The following is a 13,871-nucleotide window of genomic DNA, read 5'->3' as shown; positions in this document are numbered from 1 at the left end:
TTTTGTTCATTCTCTAAGAAACTGGAACAGTTTTCCAGAAAATACAAATGTTTTCAGGCTTGAGTGGCTTTCAAAAGCACTGATTTTTATGCCTTTTCCCGTCCATGTATACATGCTGTGAGGTAGGGGGAAAGTTAAGTTATAATTCCTGAGACTCTGTTGTTGCTTACTTTTTAAAAATCTTTTTTATTGCAAAAATAAAACACAGATACAGAAGAACCACAAAAAATATAGCTAAATGAATTGTGATAAGAGAAATACCCCTATAACCATCACTCAGGTCAAGAAACAGAAGTTTACCAGATAACCTAGAAATTCCTCCGTGTGCCCTGTCTCAATTACTACCTTTCCATGTCTCCAAAAGTAACCACTAAAACTCTCCTAACTTTTCTAGTAGTCACTTCCTTGTATTCCTTCATAATATTATCCATTTGTACATCTCTAAACACTATGTTTTGCCTTGCTGTTTTTTAACTGACATGTCTTTTAACCTACAGTATTTCCTGATACTCATATGTTAATAAAAGTTCTTTAGTTGCTAGATATAAAATATTTGGCTTATATTTCCTTCCATTGCGTATTAAAATATTTTACTCTATTTTATATTTATAAAATATTTACTCTCAAAATTTCTGAGGATAACCTGATTTTTTTCCTTTTAAAAGTCACGTATTCATTTCTCCCTAGGGGCCCAAATAATTTGCTATTTTCTTTAAAGTAATTTTACTAATATGACTTGGAGTTTGTTGTTCTGAATTGATATTCTCAGGTACATCACCTACTTATTCAACATGTAATTGCAAATCTTTTTTGTATCAGAATTTTTATAATAATAATAATTAGTAGTATTAGTAGTATGAATTTTTAGTATTTTTTCTGTTCCATTGCTTTGGTTTTCTCCTTCAGGAATTTCTATTAATATGTTTGATCTTCTTTGCCTGTCTTCAGTATTTTTCTCTGTATCTCAAGTCTTTTTTTTTTTTGTTACTTTCTTCATTTCTTTCCAGTTTTAGAAATTTTCCTCATTTTTACCTTCTATTTCTCATAGGCATCTGTTGGTTTATTCCTTGTTGTGTTCCTTCTAGTTAAGTCTTTATTTCTAAATTCTTTTTATTTCTAATTCTTTTCTGAGTTAGCACCTCATTTCTGAATTTTTCTGGTTCCAATTTATATTGTTCCTTCATATTTTGTATCATTTCCTAAATGCAACATAAGTTCATTTTGAAATAGCAGGTTCCAATTTTGATCTTTAGTGCACGTTGCTTTCTGATGTGATTTCATTGTCTGTAGGGATGTTATTGTGTTCCTTATTCTCTCCCTTTTTAAAATAGAAACTTTTATGGAATTTGTCTGATAACTTTCTGTTACTTATTTTTATATAGTAGTTTCCCTGAACCATTTTAGAAGGAGGCTTGGGGGGATGGGGTTGTTTTGTTCTGTTTTGTTTTGACCTTTCACTGATTTTTTTAAAAACTGAAGTATAGTGATTTACAATGTTGTTAGTTTCTGGTGTATAGCAAAGTAATTCAGTTTTATACATATATATATATAAAATATACATTCCTTTTCATATCATTTTTCATTTTAGGTTATTACAAGACACTGAATATAGTTTCCTGTGCTATACAGTACATCCTTGTTGTTTATCCATTTTATATATAGTAGTTTGTATCTGTGAATTCCAAACTGCTAACTTATCCGTCCCCACCTTTCCCCTTTGGTAACCGTAAGTTTGTTTTCTGTCTGTGAGTCTTTCTGTTTTGTAAATAAGTTTATTTATATCATATTTTAGATTTCACATATAGGTGATATCATATGGTATTTGTCCTCTGACTTCACTTAGTAAGATAATCTCTAGGTCTATGCATGTTGCTGCAAATTGCATTATTTCATTCTTTTTTATGGCTGAGTAATATTTCATTATATATTTTGTATGTATATATATATAATACCTTTTTTATTCATTCATATGTTGATGGACATTTAGGTTGCTTCCATGTCTTGGCTATTGTAAATAGTGCTGCTATGAACATTGGTGTGCATGTATCTTTTCAAATTAGAGTTTTCTCCAGGTATATACCCAAGAGTGGGATTGGTAGATCTTACAGTAACTCTATTTTTAGTTTTTTAAGGAACCTCCAGACTGTTTTCTATAATGGCATACCAACAGTGCAGGAGTGTTCCCTATTCTCCACACCAATTGTTTGTGGACTTCAGAATGATGGCCATTCTGACTGGTGTGAGATAATACCTCATTGTAGTTTTAATTTGCATTTCTCTAATAATTAGCAATATTGAGCAACTTTTCATGGGCCTAATGCCATTTGTATGTTTTCTTTGGAGAAATGTCTGTTTAGGTCTTCTGCCCATTTTTTGATGGGGTTTTGTTGTTGTTATTGAGTTGTATGAGTTGTGGTATATTTTGGAAATTAAGCCCTTGTCAGTTACCTTGTTTACAAATATTTTCTCCCAGTCCATGGGTTGTCTTTTTGTTTCATTTATGGTTTCCAGGTGCCCTTGCTCACTCTCAAAGAGGAGTTGCTTGGGTCCTTAAATGGGATAACAATGGGGGCAGGTCTGTGGGTTGTGTAGGATGCTGGCTTAGGTGGTCTGTCTACCTGCTTGGTGGTGACATGTGCAGGGATCATACACAGTCCCCTGCTTTTGCTCCCAGCACCTCAGAAATGGCAGTTGGTTTGTGGCCTTTTTATATCCTATTGTTTATAATTGCCCCAGCTGCACAAGTGTGCAATTATTTTTAGTCTCTTATAGTTTGTGTTCTATTGCTCCAGGAGACATTTGTACAGGTGCAAGCGCTCTAGTAGAGGATGCCAGTCCCCCAGCCTGTCTCAGTATCTGTTACGTCTTTTACCAGTCTTTGTTGGTTTGTCTTATTGCATCATAAGAATTATTTGTATATTCAAGATACAAGTCATTGATTACATATATGTTCTATAAGTATTTTCAGCAAATCTACAACCACTAGTTTACTTTCTGCCTTTATAGATTTGCTGACTGCCACAAATTACGCAGTTGAGATTCTCATATTTGGGGAAATAACAGGGGTCAGCACATCTGGAGTGCAATGGATAAGCCTCACCCTGGGAAAACCACCTTCATGATCATGCCAAGTAAGTATGACAGTCTCTGCTTTTTGATGGATTATTTAATTCATTCATATCTAACATTATGGATATTGTTGAGTTTATTGTTGCCGTGTTATTTTTTGTATTCTATATCTTATGTCCTTTTTGTTCCTCTGTTATTCTATACTTCTTTCTTTTGCACTAACTGAATATTTTCTAACATAACATTTAAGTTCTTTTAATGATTTTTTTTACCATTTTAAAAGTTATTTTCTTAATGGTTGCTCTAGGGCTTGCCATATAGACCTTACATTATTAGATCTATTTCAGATTTAGCCCATTGAGATACAGGTATGTTACTCCTATATAGCTCTATTTCCTCTTGCTCTTTTTTTTTTTTTTTTGCTATATTGTTATATATATTACACCTATATATGCTACATACCCTAAAATATATTATTTTAACACTCTACATTATTATATTACTTTCTATGATTTTATGCCTATTATAGAAGCTGAGACAAGAAAGGAGAACAAGTATATATTTATAGAGTTTGCTATATTAACCTTCTTATTGACCATTTATGGTTCTCATTTGTTCCTGTGGATTGGAGTTACTACCATGTCTCTGCTGTTGTTTCCTTAGCCTAGTACAGCTTTGCTCCCATTCTCCTTCTTTGCACTGTTACTGGCAAATATATTTCTACATGTTATAGGCCCCAAATATTATTATATACATATTGTTTTATTCAGTTGCTTTTTAAATCAGTAAAGAGAAGACCAGAAAAGAAATATGCATTTGTACACTTTTATAATTATGCAATTATCTTTACTAGTACTCTTTTTCATGTGGATTTGAATTATTGTATGGGATCACTTGCTTGCAACCTGAAAAACTTCCTGTAGTATTTCCTGTAAGGTGTCTCTGTTAATCTGCTAGCAAATAAATCTCTCAGTTTTTGTTTATCTGTCTGCCATTTTTTTTCTCTTGAAAAGTCTGCAATTAGTCTTATTGGTATTCCCTTATACATTACAGGTTGGTTTGCTCTTGTTGCTTTCATATACTGTAAATGTATTTGAAGGAGCACTCACAGCCATGTAAAACAAAACAAACTTATTAACTGGCATTCTTCTGTAAAGAGGAGTTTTCCTTTTTCACTCCTTTTTTCTCTTCTTCATGGATTTTTGTTTATTTAATGGGCTATAATTAACTACAGAATTTACTGATGACATAGGAAAAGAATTATTTCAACTAGTTTTTAAACACTCTAACTGTATAATTAAGAGGGATGCACTCTAAAACAAGAGCTGACAAACTATCTCTGTTTAAGGCCAGACAGTAAATAGTTATCCTATTTGCAGATTCCATATTTTCAAACGTACCTACTTGTTAAAAAAAATCATTTGTAACCTCAGAGTCAATACTTCCAGCACTTTTGTGATCATTCATGGACTTGTGAAGATCGATGACAAATGAGTCCCCCAGCACAGGTTCTCAGCAGAGGTCAAATAAGGGAACCTCTGCCTTCTTGTTTCAGCTATACTGTACCCTTTTTATAGTGTAGTCAGTACCACTTTTTTTTTTTTCTCATTTCTGTGCTTTTTGTTGGTGATTTTGCTATTTAAAATAGCCCCCAAGTCTATGCTGAAGTGCTGTCTAGGGCAAGAAGGCTGTGATATGCCTCGCAGAGAAAATATATGTTAGATAGACTTCATTCAGGAATGAGTTATAGTGCTGTTGGCCTTGAGTTCAATGTTAATAAATCAACAATATATAAAAAGCGTCCTTAAATAGAAACACATAAAACAATGTTATGTATTGATTGGTTGAGGAAAATGTTGTGACCAGATGCCTGTGGGAAACTAACGCTGTATTTCTGCTAGGAGCAACAGTTCACTAATTCAGTGTTTGCAACAACTTTATAGAATAGTAACTACCCTGAAAAATGAGAACCCACAGTATTTTAGGCTCCACAGGCCAGTCTACATTAACTACTCAATCTGCCTTTATAGTTCAAATGCAGCCATAAACAAAACATAAAGGAGTACAGCTATGTTCCAATAAAACTTTATTCAAGGACACTGAAATTTGAAATAGATATTTTCACACCTCACAAAATATTGTTCTTCTTGATTATTATTATTATTGATTTTTTATATCCATTTAAAAATAGATACCATAGACACTCACTAGCTGTAGAACAGGTGGCAGGCCAGGTTTGGGCTGCAGACTATAGTTTCCCAACCCCTGCTTTAAAAGAACTGCAGAATTTAAAAGAATCTAAAATTGTACTGAGGGAGGGTATAGCTCAGTAGTAGAGTGCGTGCTTAAGATACCCGAGGTTCTGGGTTCAATCCCCGGTACCTCCGTTAAACAAATAAATAAGCAAACCTACTTACCTCCCCCCAACCAAAATTTTTTTTTAATTGTTAGTAATAATATTGGTATTGCAAATGTAAACTATTTGCTGGTGATTCTAGGCTAATGCAAATAAATAAATAAATATGTTCGTATTACTAGGAACTAGAATTTCTGTTAAGAGAAAATGGGCAGAAATATAAGAGGTAAGAATAAAACCCTGCAATGTTAAATTTGAATTAGTAATGTCAGTATAAACTCATGCTTTGAGTCTGAAAACAAGTTTCTTGCCCTCTTTTAACAAAGGGAATAGAGTGTCTGATCTAGAATCCAAGATATCTGACTTCCTAATTGTGGGCTGTCTACTCTAGCCATACTGCTTCTCTTTTGTGTAAAGATTTTTTTTCATATACTAGGGCTTCTTAAATTTTCCTAACAAAATCCCCTTAACACTATGAGACAGGGAAAGTTCATTAATGGGAATTCCGGGCAGAAGCCAACTAACGACTTCATGGCAGGAATTTCCTTTTAAGTCTTATTTTAAAAGTAATGCTTATTTGCATTCTTCTCCATAGTAAACCTGTGATTAGGTGTAAAAATAAATATATTTTTTCAGAAAAAAAATCTGTTTTTTCACAAAATCCTTCAGTAAAGCTGATGCTCCTTGAAGATGTAACATTCCTCTCTCTCTTTCAGAGTTGAGGACTGTCAGGCTCTTGGTCACATCCAGTCATTCAGATAGCCAGTTCTTCACAGTCCTGCAGACACGTACCAGAGCACACACACTAGTCATACAATCAGACATGTCGTTTCTCAGACACACACTGAGTGACTCACATCCGCATCTGCAGGGAAAGCCCAAGGAAAAGAAATCTATCAAAACCGGGCCACAGAATTGTTCACCGTCAATTATAGATACAGAAACGCAACTTCCCGCACTCACAGTCAGCCCCACTATCTCACAGGCCCCCACAACATTCTCAGTCCTACACAGCCCGACACAATTCCAGTCATAAAATCATCATGAATCGCAATCCCCGCAGTCGCACCATCTCAAACACAAACCAGCCACAATGAAAAGATCGCACCCAGAACCACTCCAAAGACAGACAGACCAGCGCCGTCCTCGGTTACAGACCTCCCCAGTTGGCCTCACGGAGAGTTACGCACACCCATAAACGCGCCAGTCGTTCGCCCCCGCCCCGCTGCAGGCCCTGCAGCTACTTCAAGACAAAGAACCGAAAGCCCCGCCCCCGCTGGGGCCCAAGTGGGTCTCCGTGCCCATTCGACACAGCTCGCTCGACTCGGCTCACTCACCGATGCTCCGCCCCCTGGGGCCTGGCTGCGCCTGCGCACTCAGCGGGTGCAGTCCGAGCTCCCAATAACCCCCGCGCGCGGCCCGTTAGGCCCCGAGGGTGGTGAACTCACCTGAGCTGTCGCGCCCTCCCTTCCACTCGTCATCACCGTCAGACGAGTTCGGCGCCCCAGATGAGCAGTCCTGGCTCGGAGTGTTTGTTTCGGCCATCGGTAGGAAAGGCGTTGCGCCCCGGGGATGAGGCGAGGGAAGAGAAGCGCAGCGGCACCGCATAGCGTTGGGAACCCCGCACCTCAGCCCCGAGTGTGCGCGAGAACGGCGGTGGTGTAACGCGGTGTAGTGTGTGTGGGCGTGACTGGACCGGGGTGTGGCATCGGGACTATGTGCGGTTGTGAGCCCGGAACTAGTGGGTTTGTGTGACTGAATTAGGTGCAGAGTCTCTTGAGTGACCGAAGGTTGCGGTGGCCGTAGGCTGTGTGATTCCGACCGTAGCGTCACAGCTGAATCTCCTGCCAGCCTCAGAGAAATGGCCCCTAGTCAGTTATCTGAGAGCCAGAGAAAAGACTCCCAGCAAAAAAGCTCAATTCGCCTTGGGATAGGAATGTTGGAAATGAACGTGCCCCCCAGGCTGGCTCTTGGGAGTATTCCCACCGCGCTACATCCTCGGGCGCGTTCGTACCCTGCCCCGCACCGTCCAACTGCAGGTTTCAGAACCGCCGAATCCCCTCCGGGAAACTGCTCTAAAGTTCTTTTCCAGCCCTGGACATCCGTGACCCTGGCTTTTCTCTAATACCGGGAAGGGTCCTTACTCTCCCTCTTACTTCACTCTGGGTATGTGTGGGCGGTGGTTGGTGGGACAGGTGTGGTTGTGGCGTTCCCTGATTCAGCCAGGATGGGCTGGACTCCTAGAAAGGCCTGTTGTTTTAAGATTCCCTTCTCTCTCAGTCCTGTTAAGCTAAGAAAAAGGCTGTGACGAGAAGGAGGAGGAATGAATTGCTATTGCCCATTTAAAAGTCAAGGCCAAGGCAAGTGGGTATTTCCTCTTATTCAGTGAAATGCATTCTTATTTTTTAGGACGTGGGAACATTTGTTTCTTTCTCCTTAGTATGACCTTTCCATTAATTTGAGATCTGGTTCCCCTTCCTAGTGCCTGCATGCATATATCTATGTGGCAGGTACTTCCTTTTATTTCTGAGAGCTTTCTCTTTATAACTATGTGTAAAGCTCTTAGGACAGTGCCTGATACTTTTTAAGTACTTAATAAACATGAGCTATTTGTTAAGTAGTGATTTGGGACAGTTCCCCATTGGCCTCCACTAGATCAGGAAAAATGAAAATATCAGTCTAAGTGTGTTGGATATATCCTAGTTTTAAAAGATGAGGTACTCAAACGATCTGGAACAAGAATTCTTAACTAGTGGTAATTTAAATCCATTTGAGGCTTTCAGGGTACCAGAAACCCCTTGAAATTATATGTAAAATTATGGATATTTGTTAAAATGCCATTTTCCTGGGAAAGAGGTCCATAATTTAATGAGGTTATCAAACCATGACCCAAAATGATTCACATCTGCTGACCTAGAATCAAAGATTATAATATCTGAGAATGTTCTTTGGGAAGAAACTATATAAAATTAGTGTCTAACAGTAGAGAATTATTAAATAAATCATATTTCATCCATGATATGGGATTTTATCCCATTGATATTATGTGATTCATGAGAAGGAAAAAAAAGTAAAATGATCAATTTTAAGCAGTAGTCATAGTTTTGGACAAGATGACTCCAGAAATTTTTCGTTATGTTTGAATCCCTTTCAATAAACCAGGGATTTGTAAGACATTGTGCAAGGATTATATCTAATTTAAAACTTCAAAGAGTTATTCAGTGGAGAAAGGCAGAGATAGAGCATCTGTTGTGTATCAAATAGTGTTCTGTCTGCTTTGGCATACTCTTTCTAAATCTGGGAATGCTGCTTACCTTCATTGTGTTCAGTTACTGGAGAAAGATAGTGAAGATAGCTCATTGTTTTGATGAAGAACAGTGAAAGAACTGAGGATTGTTAACTATTTCTGCCATGCTGATTTTTTTGTGTGGAACCCACTTACATCACAGGCCTATGACTCACATTTCTCTTAACAACCAGAAGGTACTCCTTCTCCCAACTCTTTTTTATTTTGCTTGTATGAAAATAGTAGTTTAATTTTTGGTTTTGATGATAAAATTAATGCAAGTTTATTGTAGAAAGAATAAAATACAGGAACCTAAGGAAGTTTTAAGAAGAAAATTTAAATTGCCCTTCGTTCCATTATCCAGAATTAATGAATATTACAATATTGATGTTTGTTTTTCCATATATTCTTTCTGTGCACTTGTGTACATATGTTTGCTTTGCAAAATAGAATCATAAAAATTGTTTATTTAAGGAGATAAAGAATCTCCAACTCTTTGAAAAAGGAATCCTGTGCAGTCATAAGATTTATTATATTGCTATGCCTGTACAGCATAAATGTGAGTGTAGTGGTTTCCCTCTAATTTGAAAAACCTTTCCAGAATTTACCCTTTTTAGGATTATGGAGACATTGATTTCTGCTTATATTATTATTTAAGAAAAATTACATTCTCAAGCCCAGTTCTAAAATTTATTAATGTAAGAAAGAGCAGTTCTGGAAATTTCAAAAAATTTACTATAATAAAAAACCTCTTTTGGGGCATTTTAGTATTAAATTATTAAAGATAACTTTCATTAATAAATGAAATAAAGGATATGTTACGTTTTTCATTTTATTCAGTGTTTATTATAAGCCATTGTAAGTGCACTGTAAGTATTAATTATATTACTTAACCTTCACAATAACCTTGTAAGATAGATACTGTTACTATTCTCCAGTTTGTCAATGAGGAAGCAGAGGCACTAAAATTAAGTAACATATCCGAAGCCTCCTAGTTGATAACTGTCAGATTCACATCCTGGATCCTGACAACCAAGCCTGTGTTGTTCATGTATAAGAGTCAACCATCTCCCAATATTGTGCATCTTTTTAGCCTGCCTGGTGTACGTGGCAGTTTATCATGTATATCTTCATTAATTAATATGAGCCGATATCTTCATTATTAACAATTGCACAGTATGCCCTTATTACAGTGGAACATAATTTATTTACCTTGTTACCTACTGTTAGGTGTTCTGATTTTTGGTTATAAATTATTCTTTGATGAACTTCTTTGTGTATACTTTTACAAATACTTCCTAAGGATAAATTCCTAGAAATTTCTAAGTTGAATTATCAGACGTTTTTAAAGTCTCATAGTATGTCAGATCCTGTGCTACTACTTGGGGAAAATACTGTGACTAAAATCCTTAAGTTGCTTATTATCTATCAAGGTAGATAAACCTCTACAAGAATAAGACTAAGATAATATAAACTCAGTGAAGAAGTCAGATGGTGCTTGGGAGTTCCTAGGAAGGAGACATCATCTGATTATAGCAAGTACTATCAGATTGTGACCAAATAGTACCAAACCCATTGGATTTCTATGGAGGTAAATGTATTTTATGCAGTAACTCTTATGTCTCATAGGGTGGTTTTGTTTTGTTTTTGTTTTTTTTCTCATGATGTTGATGCAAAGCAAGACCAACAGGACAAAGAAAACCCAGTAGCTATTTGAAGGGTATCATGGCTAAAATGACTAGATCAAAAGCAAGATAAATTCGTAAGTCAAAGTTATAATAAGGGGGAGGATATAGCTCAAGTGGTAGAGCACTGTTTAGCATACATGAGATCCTGGCTTCAATCCCCATTACCTCCTCTAAAAATAAATAAGTAAACCTAATCACCCCACTCGCCCGCCACACACACACACACACTCACACACACACACAAAGTAATGAGAGGCAGCAGCAGTGAAACAGGGGCATTAGTTGGAAATGTTTTACCTTTCTTTGCCAGGCAAAAATATATAAACAAACTTAGAAATCATAGAGTTGGTTCAGATATTGGGAGCTGAAATAAATAAAAACAGCAGCTTTTTTCCTCTAAGGGATGACTGCTTTTTAAAAAATGAATCTCTTTCACCTATTTGAAGAAAAGCTTCCTTTTTACAAAGTTATATATTTCAACAGTATATATGACCATATAAAATTATGCAATAAATTTAAACAAAAAGAAAATTAAGATCATAGTGTGGAAATCAGCAATCTTTGCAGATTTTTTTCTGCCTGTTGATGCCTGTTAATGTATCTTTATGCTGATACATATATATGCTTTACAAATATAATCATAGAATCCATTTTGTTATATTTTTCTAAAGACTGCATATCTTGAATATATGTTCTTATGCATTTTCTAAAGCTTAAATGAATATAATATTGTACATTAACTATACCTCAATTAAAATTTTTTAATAATAAAGCTTAGCATTTAGTGATTACTGTGCACATACATGAATATACAGATACATATAGGTGTTTTTACCTGCCTTATCAGGATTACACTAGTCACAACCTGTATTCTTCACTCAGCAACATGTAGTAAATGTATTTCCATCTTTCCAGTTAAAGGTCTACATTATAATTTTTGAATAGCAAGTTTTTTCACTCTATGGATTCTTTGTAATTTGTTTAATCTGTTTCCTACTGAAGGACATTTTAGTTCTGAAGAGCTTTTTCCCACTATGAATAATATCCATCAGCACATTCTTACATCTTTGTCAATATATACAGTTTTTTTCTTTCATCTCAAAAGTAGAATTTCTGAGTCAAGATGTTTGCATGGTTTAAATGCTGCTTGCACATACTTTTAAATTTACACAGACTGCAGGTGAGAATGTTCATTTCCTTACAAACTTGCTAACATGCACATCAATAATACTCAAAGTGAGATTTAATATCTTTTAGTAGTTTGATGTGTTATTTCTATTTATAGTGAGTTACACGTGCTCATGTTTTTCTTTTTGAAAGGAGATTCTGGGTTTCATAGGAAGAGCTAGAGTTGAATGAAAGCTGACTTTGTGGTTAGAAAAATAAGGATTCCAAATGCAGCATTGCTGCTTATTAACTGAATTTCTGCAAGTGATTTCGCTTCTTTTAGTATGAATTTTCTCATCCATTGCATAGATAGGATAATTAACTACATAGCAATCCTGAGGATACAGTTAAAGCGTGTAAAATATCCATTACATGAAAGTCCTTATTTATTTTTTGTTTTGTTTTTCTTTTTTTATTGATGTATAATTGACATATAACATTATATTAGTTTCAGATGTACAGCATAATGATTTGATATTTATATATATTGCAAAATGATCCCCACAATAATTCTAGTTAACATCTGGTCACCACACATAGTTAAAATTTTTTTCTTGTGATGAGAACTACTTACTTAACAACTTTCAAATATACACTACAGTATTATTAACTATAGTTGCCATGCTGTACATTACGTTTATTTTATAACTAGGAGTTTGTACCTTTGACCCCCTTCAAGTATGTCATGCTCTCTACCCCTCCTATCCGCCCCCACCTCTGGCAGCTGCCAGTATGTTTTTTGTATCTATGAGCTTGATTAGAGTTTGTTTGTATTTTTTAGATTCCACATATAAGCAAAATTATGCAGTATTTGTCTTTCTCTGACTTATTTCACTTAGCACAATGCTCTGAAGTTCTGTCTATGTTATAGCAAATGGCAAGATTTCATTCTTTTTTTATGCCTGAATAATATTCTTCTGTGTGTGTGTGTGTGTGTGTGTGGTGGGGAGGTCCAGGGAGGGAAAAGGATATATTAAATCCAGTCATTTGGGGAATTCTGAGGCCTATCTGATCTCACGGCCTCTTTTTTCTTCCCCTAGCTCTGACTTCTGTGAACTCTGCTTCTCCAGGCAAGTAAACCCCAAGGAGAACTGACCAGTTCTTGAATTTCTAAACCATGGCCCATGTAAGTTACTGTTTCTTTCACCTTCTTGAAATACTGTCATGTTAAGGTCCTATGAACTTATCTTTATCCTGAAACTTCTTGAATGTCAGAGCCCAATCTAAGGACTTTCTCCCAGTTCCTCCAAATCCAGTGAGGGATGAGGCCAAATAGCATAATGCCTGTCCTGTGAATCCTCTTTTTTCCGTCATTGTTCATGTATTCATTGAATAAAACATTTGACATCTCTTGTATGTGCTCAGTCTTTTACCAAAAGAACAGAAGTGAAATCACTTAAGAGAGATGTTTGACTACTCATGGGAAAACTGAATTTTTCCAAACCTGAGTTTTCCAAGTATATAAGATAAGATTTGTTGTTGGTTGGCCTCAACCTCAGTGTATGGTTTTAGAATTAGGCTTGTGATTGGGTCTGCATGCAGAGAGATTGTCTCTGCTCTGGGAAGCTTTAAGAGTTGTACACCAGAAACAGGGTTCCATGTATTTGAACAACAGTGCTGGTCTAGAATGACATCTTTGTGATTCTGGATCACTAGTATCCAGAAGCTACATCAGTATCCTCTACCTCAGGAACAAGGAATGCATATAGTGAGGGATGGAAAACAATAGGGAGGATCATGCAGATACATGAGTGGTTGTAATCCCTCAGAATTGAGGAGGACCTTAAATATTTTGTATAGACAAAAATAGTCTGGTATAGAATGATTAAGTCTGATATATCCATTGCATAGACTGCTTTTTTAACGTTCATTAAAGAATTTGTCATAAATGGGGAAATGCTTATGATATTTTCTGATTCAATTATGAACTTGGAAGAAATTCTTTACTTGTATTCAGATTCTTTTCTAACATAGAGATATTGTAAGAAAACTTTTTAAAAAATATGTTCTTTAAGGAGAAAGGGTGGAAAAACTCACATTTCTTGAGAATTTATGAGGGAGACATATAGCAAGTTTGTATACAGTATTTCATTTAATTAGAAAACTGATTATTTTTTTTCCTTCCCAGACATGTTTGGGCAGTTAAGATACACCAGAGTATACAAAGGGCTTCATCTGTAGCAGCAGGACCCTTCAGGAACACAGGCTTCCTGCCTCAGGCGCACTCATTTCCTAACTCACTATGTTATAGGCTTCCAGCCTGTTTACTTGCTCTGTAATCCATTTCCTACAGTGTCTCATCCAT

At 36.1% G+C, this 13,871-nt stretch overlaps 1 protein-coding gene and 1 pseudogene across 4 annotated transcripts in view; one reads left to right on the top strand and one right to left on the bottom strand.

Moving 5' to 3' along the window:
• The window catches only part of LOC105101197 (zinc finger protein 14 homolog), a 97,170-nt gene that overhangs the window by 33,674 nt on the left and 49,625 nt on the right, over window positions 1–13,871 (top strand). For 3 of the 4 annotated variants that reach the window (XM_064489620.1, XM_064489619.1, XM_064489618.1), the window contains exons 1-2: window positions 6,843–6,972; window positions 12,607–12,692. The exons of the other annotated variant lie outside the window; for it this stretch is intronic. In XM_064489620.1, the coding sequence (XP_064345690.1) occupies window positions 12,684–12,692 (9 nt within the window). In that variant the 5' untranslated portion in view covers window positions 6,843–6,972; window positions 12,607–12,683. Of the gene's footprint in view, window positions 1–6,842; window positions 6,973–12,606; window positions 12,693–13,871 lie in introns of those variants that run through there. 4 annotated transcript variants of the gene reach the window in all.
• LOC116155030 (U1 spliceosomal RNA) lies at window positions 2,966–3,139 on the bottom strand (annotated as a pseudogene).

The sequence above is a fragment of the Camelus dromedarius genome, chromosome 9 (genome assembly GCF_036321535.1).
Source record: "Camelus dromedarius isolate mCamDro1 chromosome 9, mCamDro1.pat, whole genome shotgun sequence".
In the NCBI taxonomy this organism is placed as follows: Eukaryota; Metazoa; Chordata; class Mammalia; order Artiodactyla; family Camelidae; genus Camelus; species Camelus dromedarius.
This window is presented reverse-complemented; position numbering and strand designations above follow the sequence as displayed.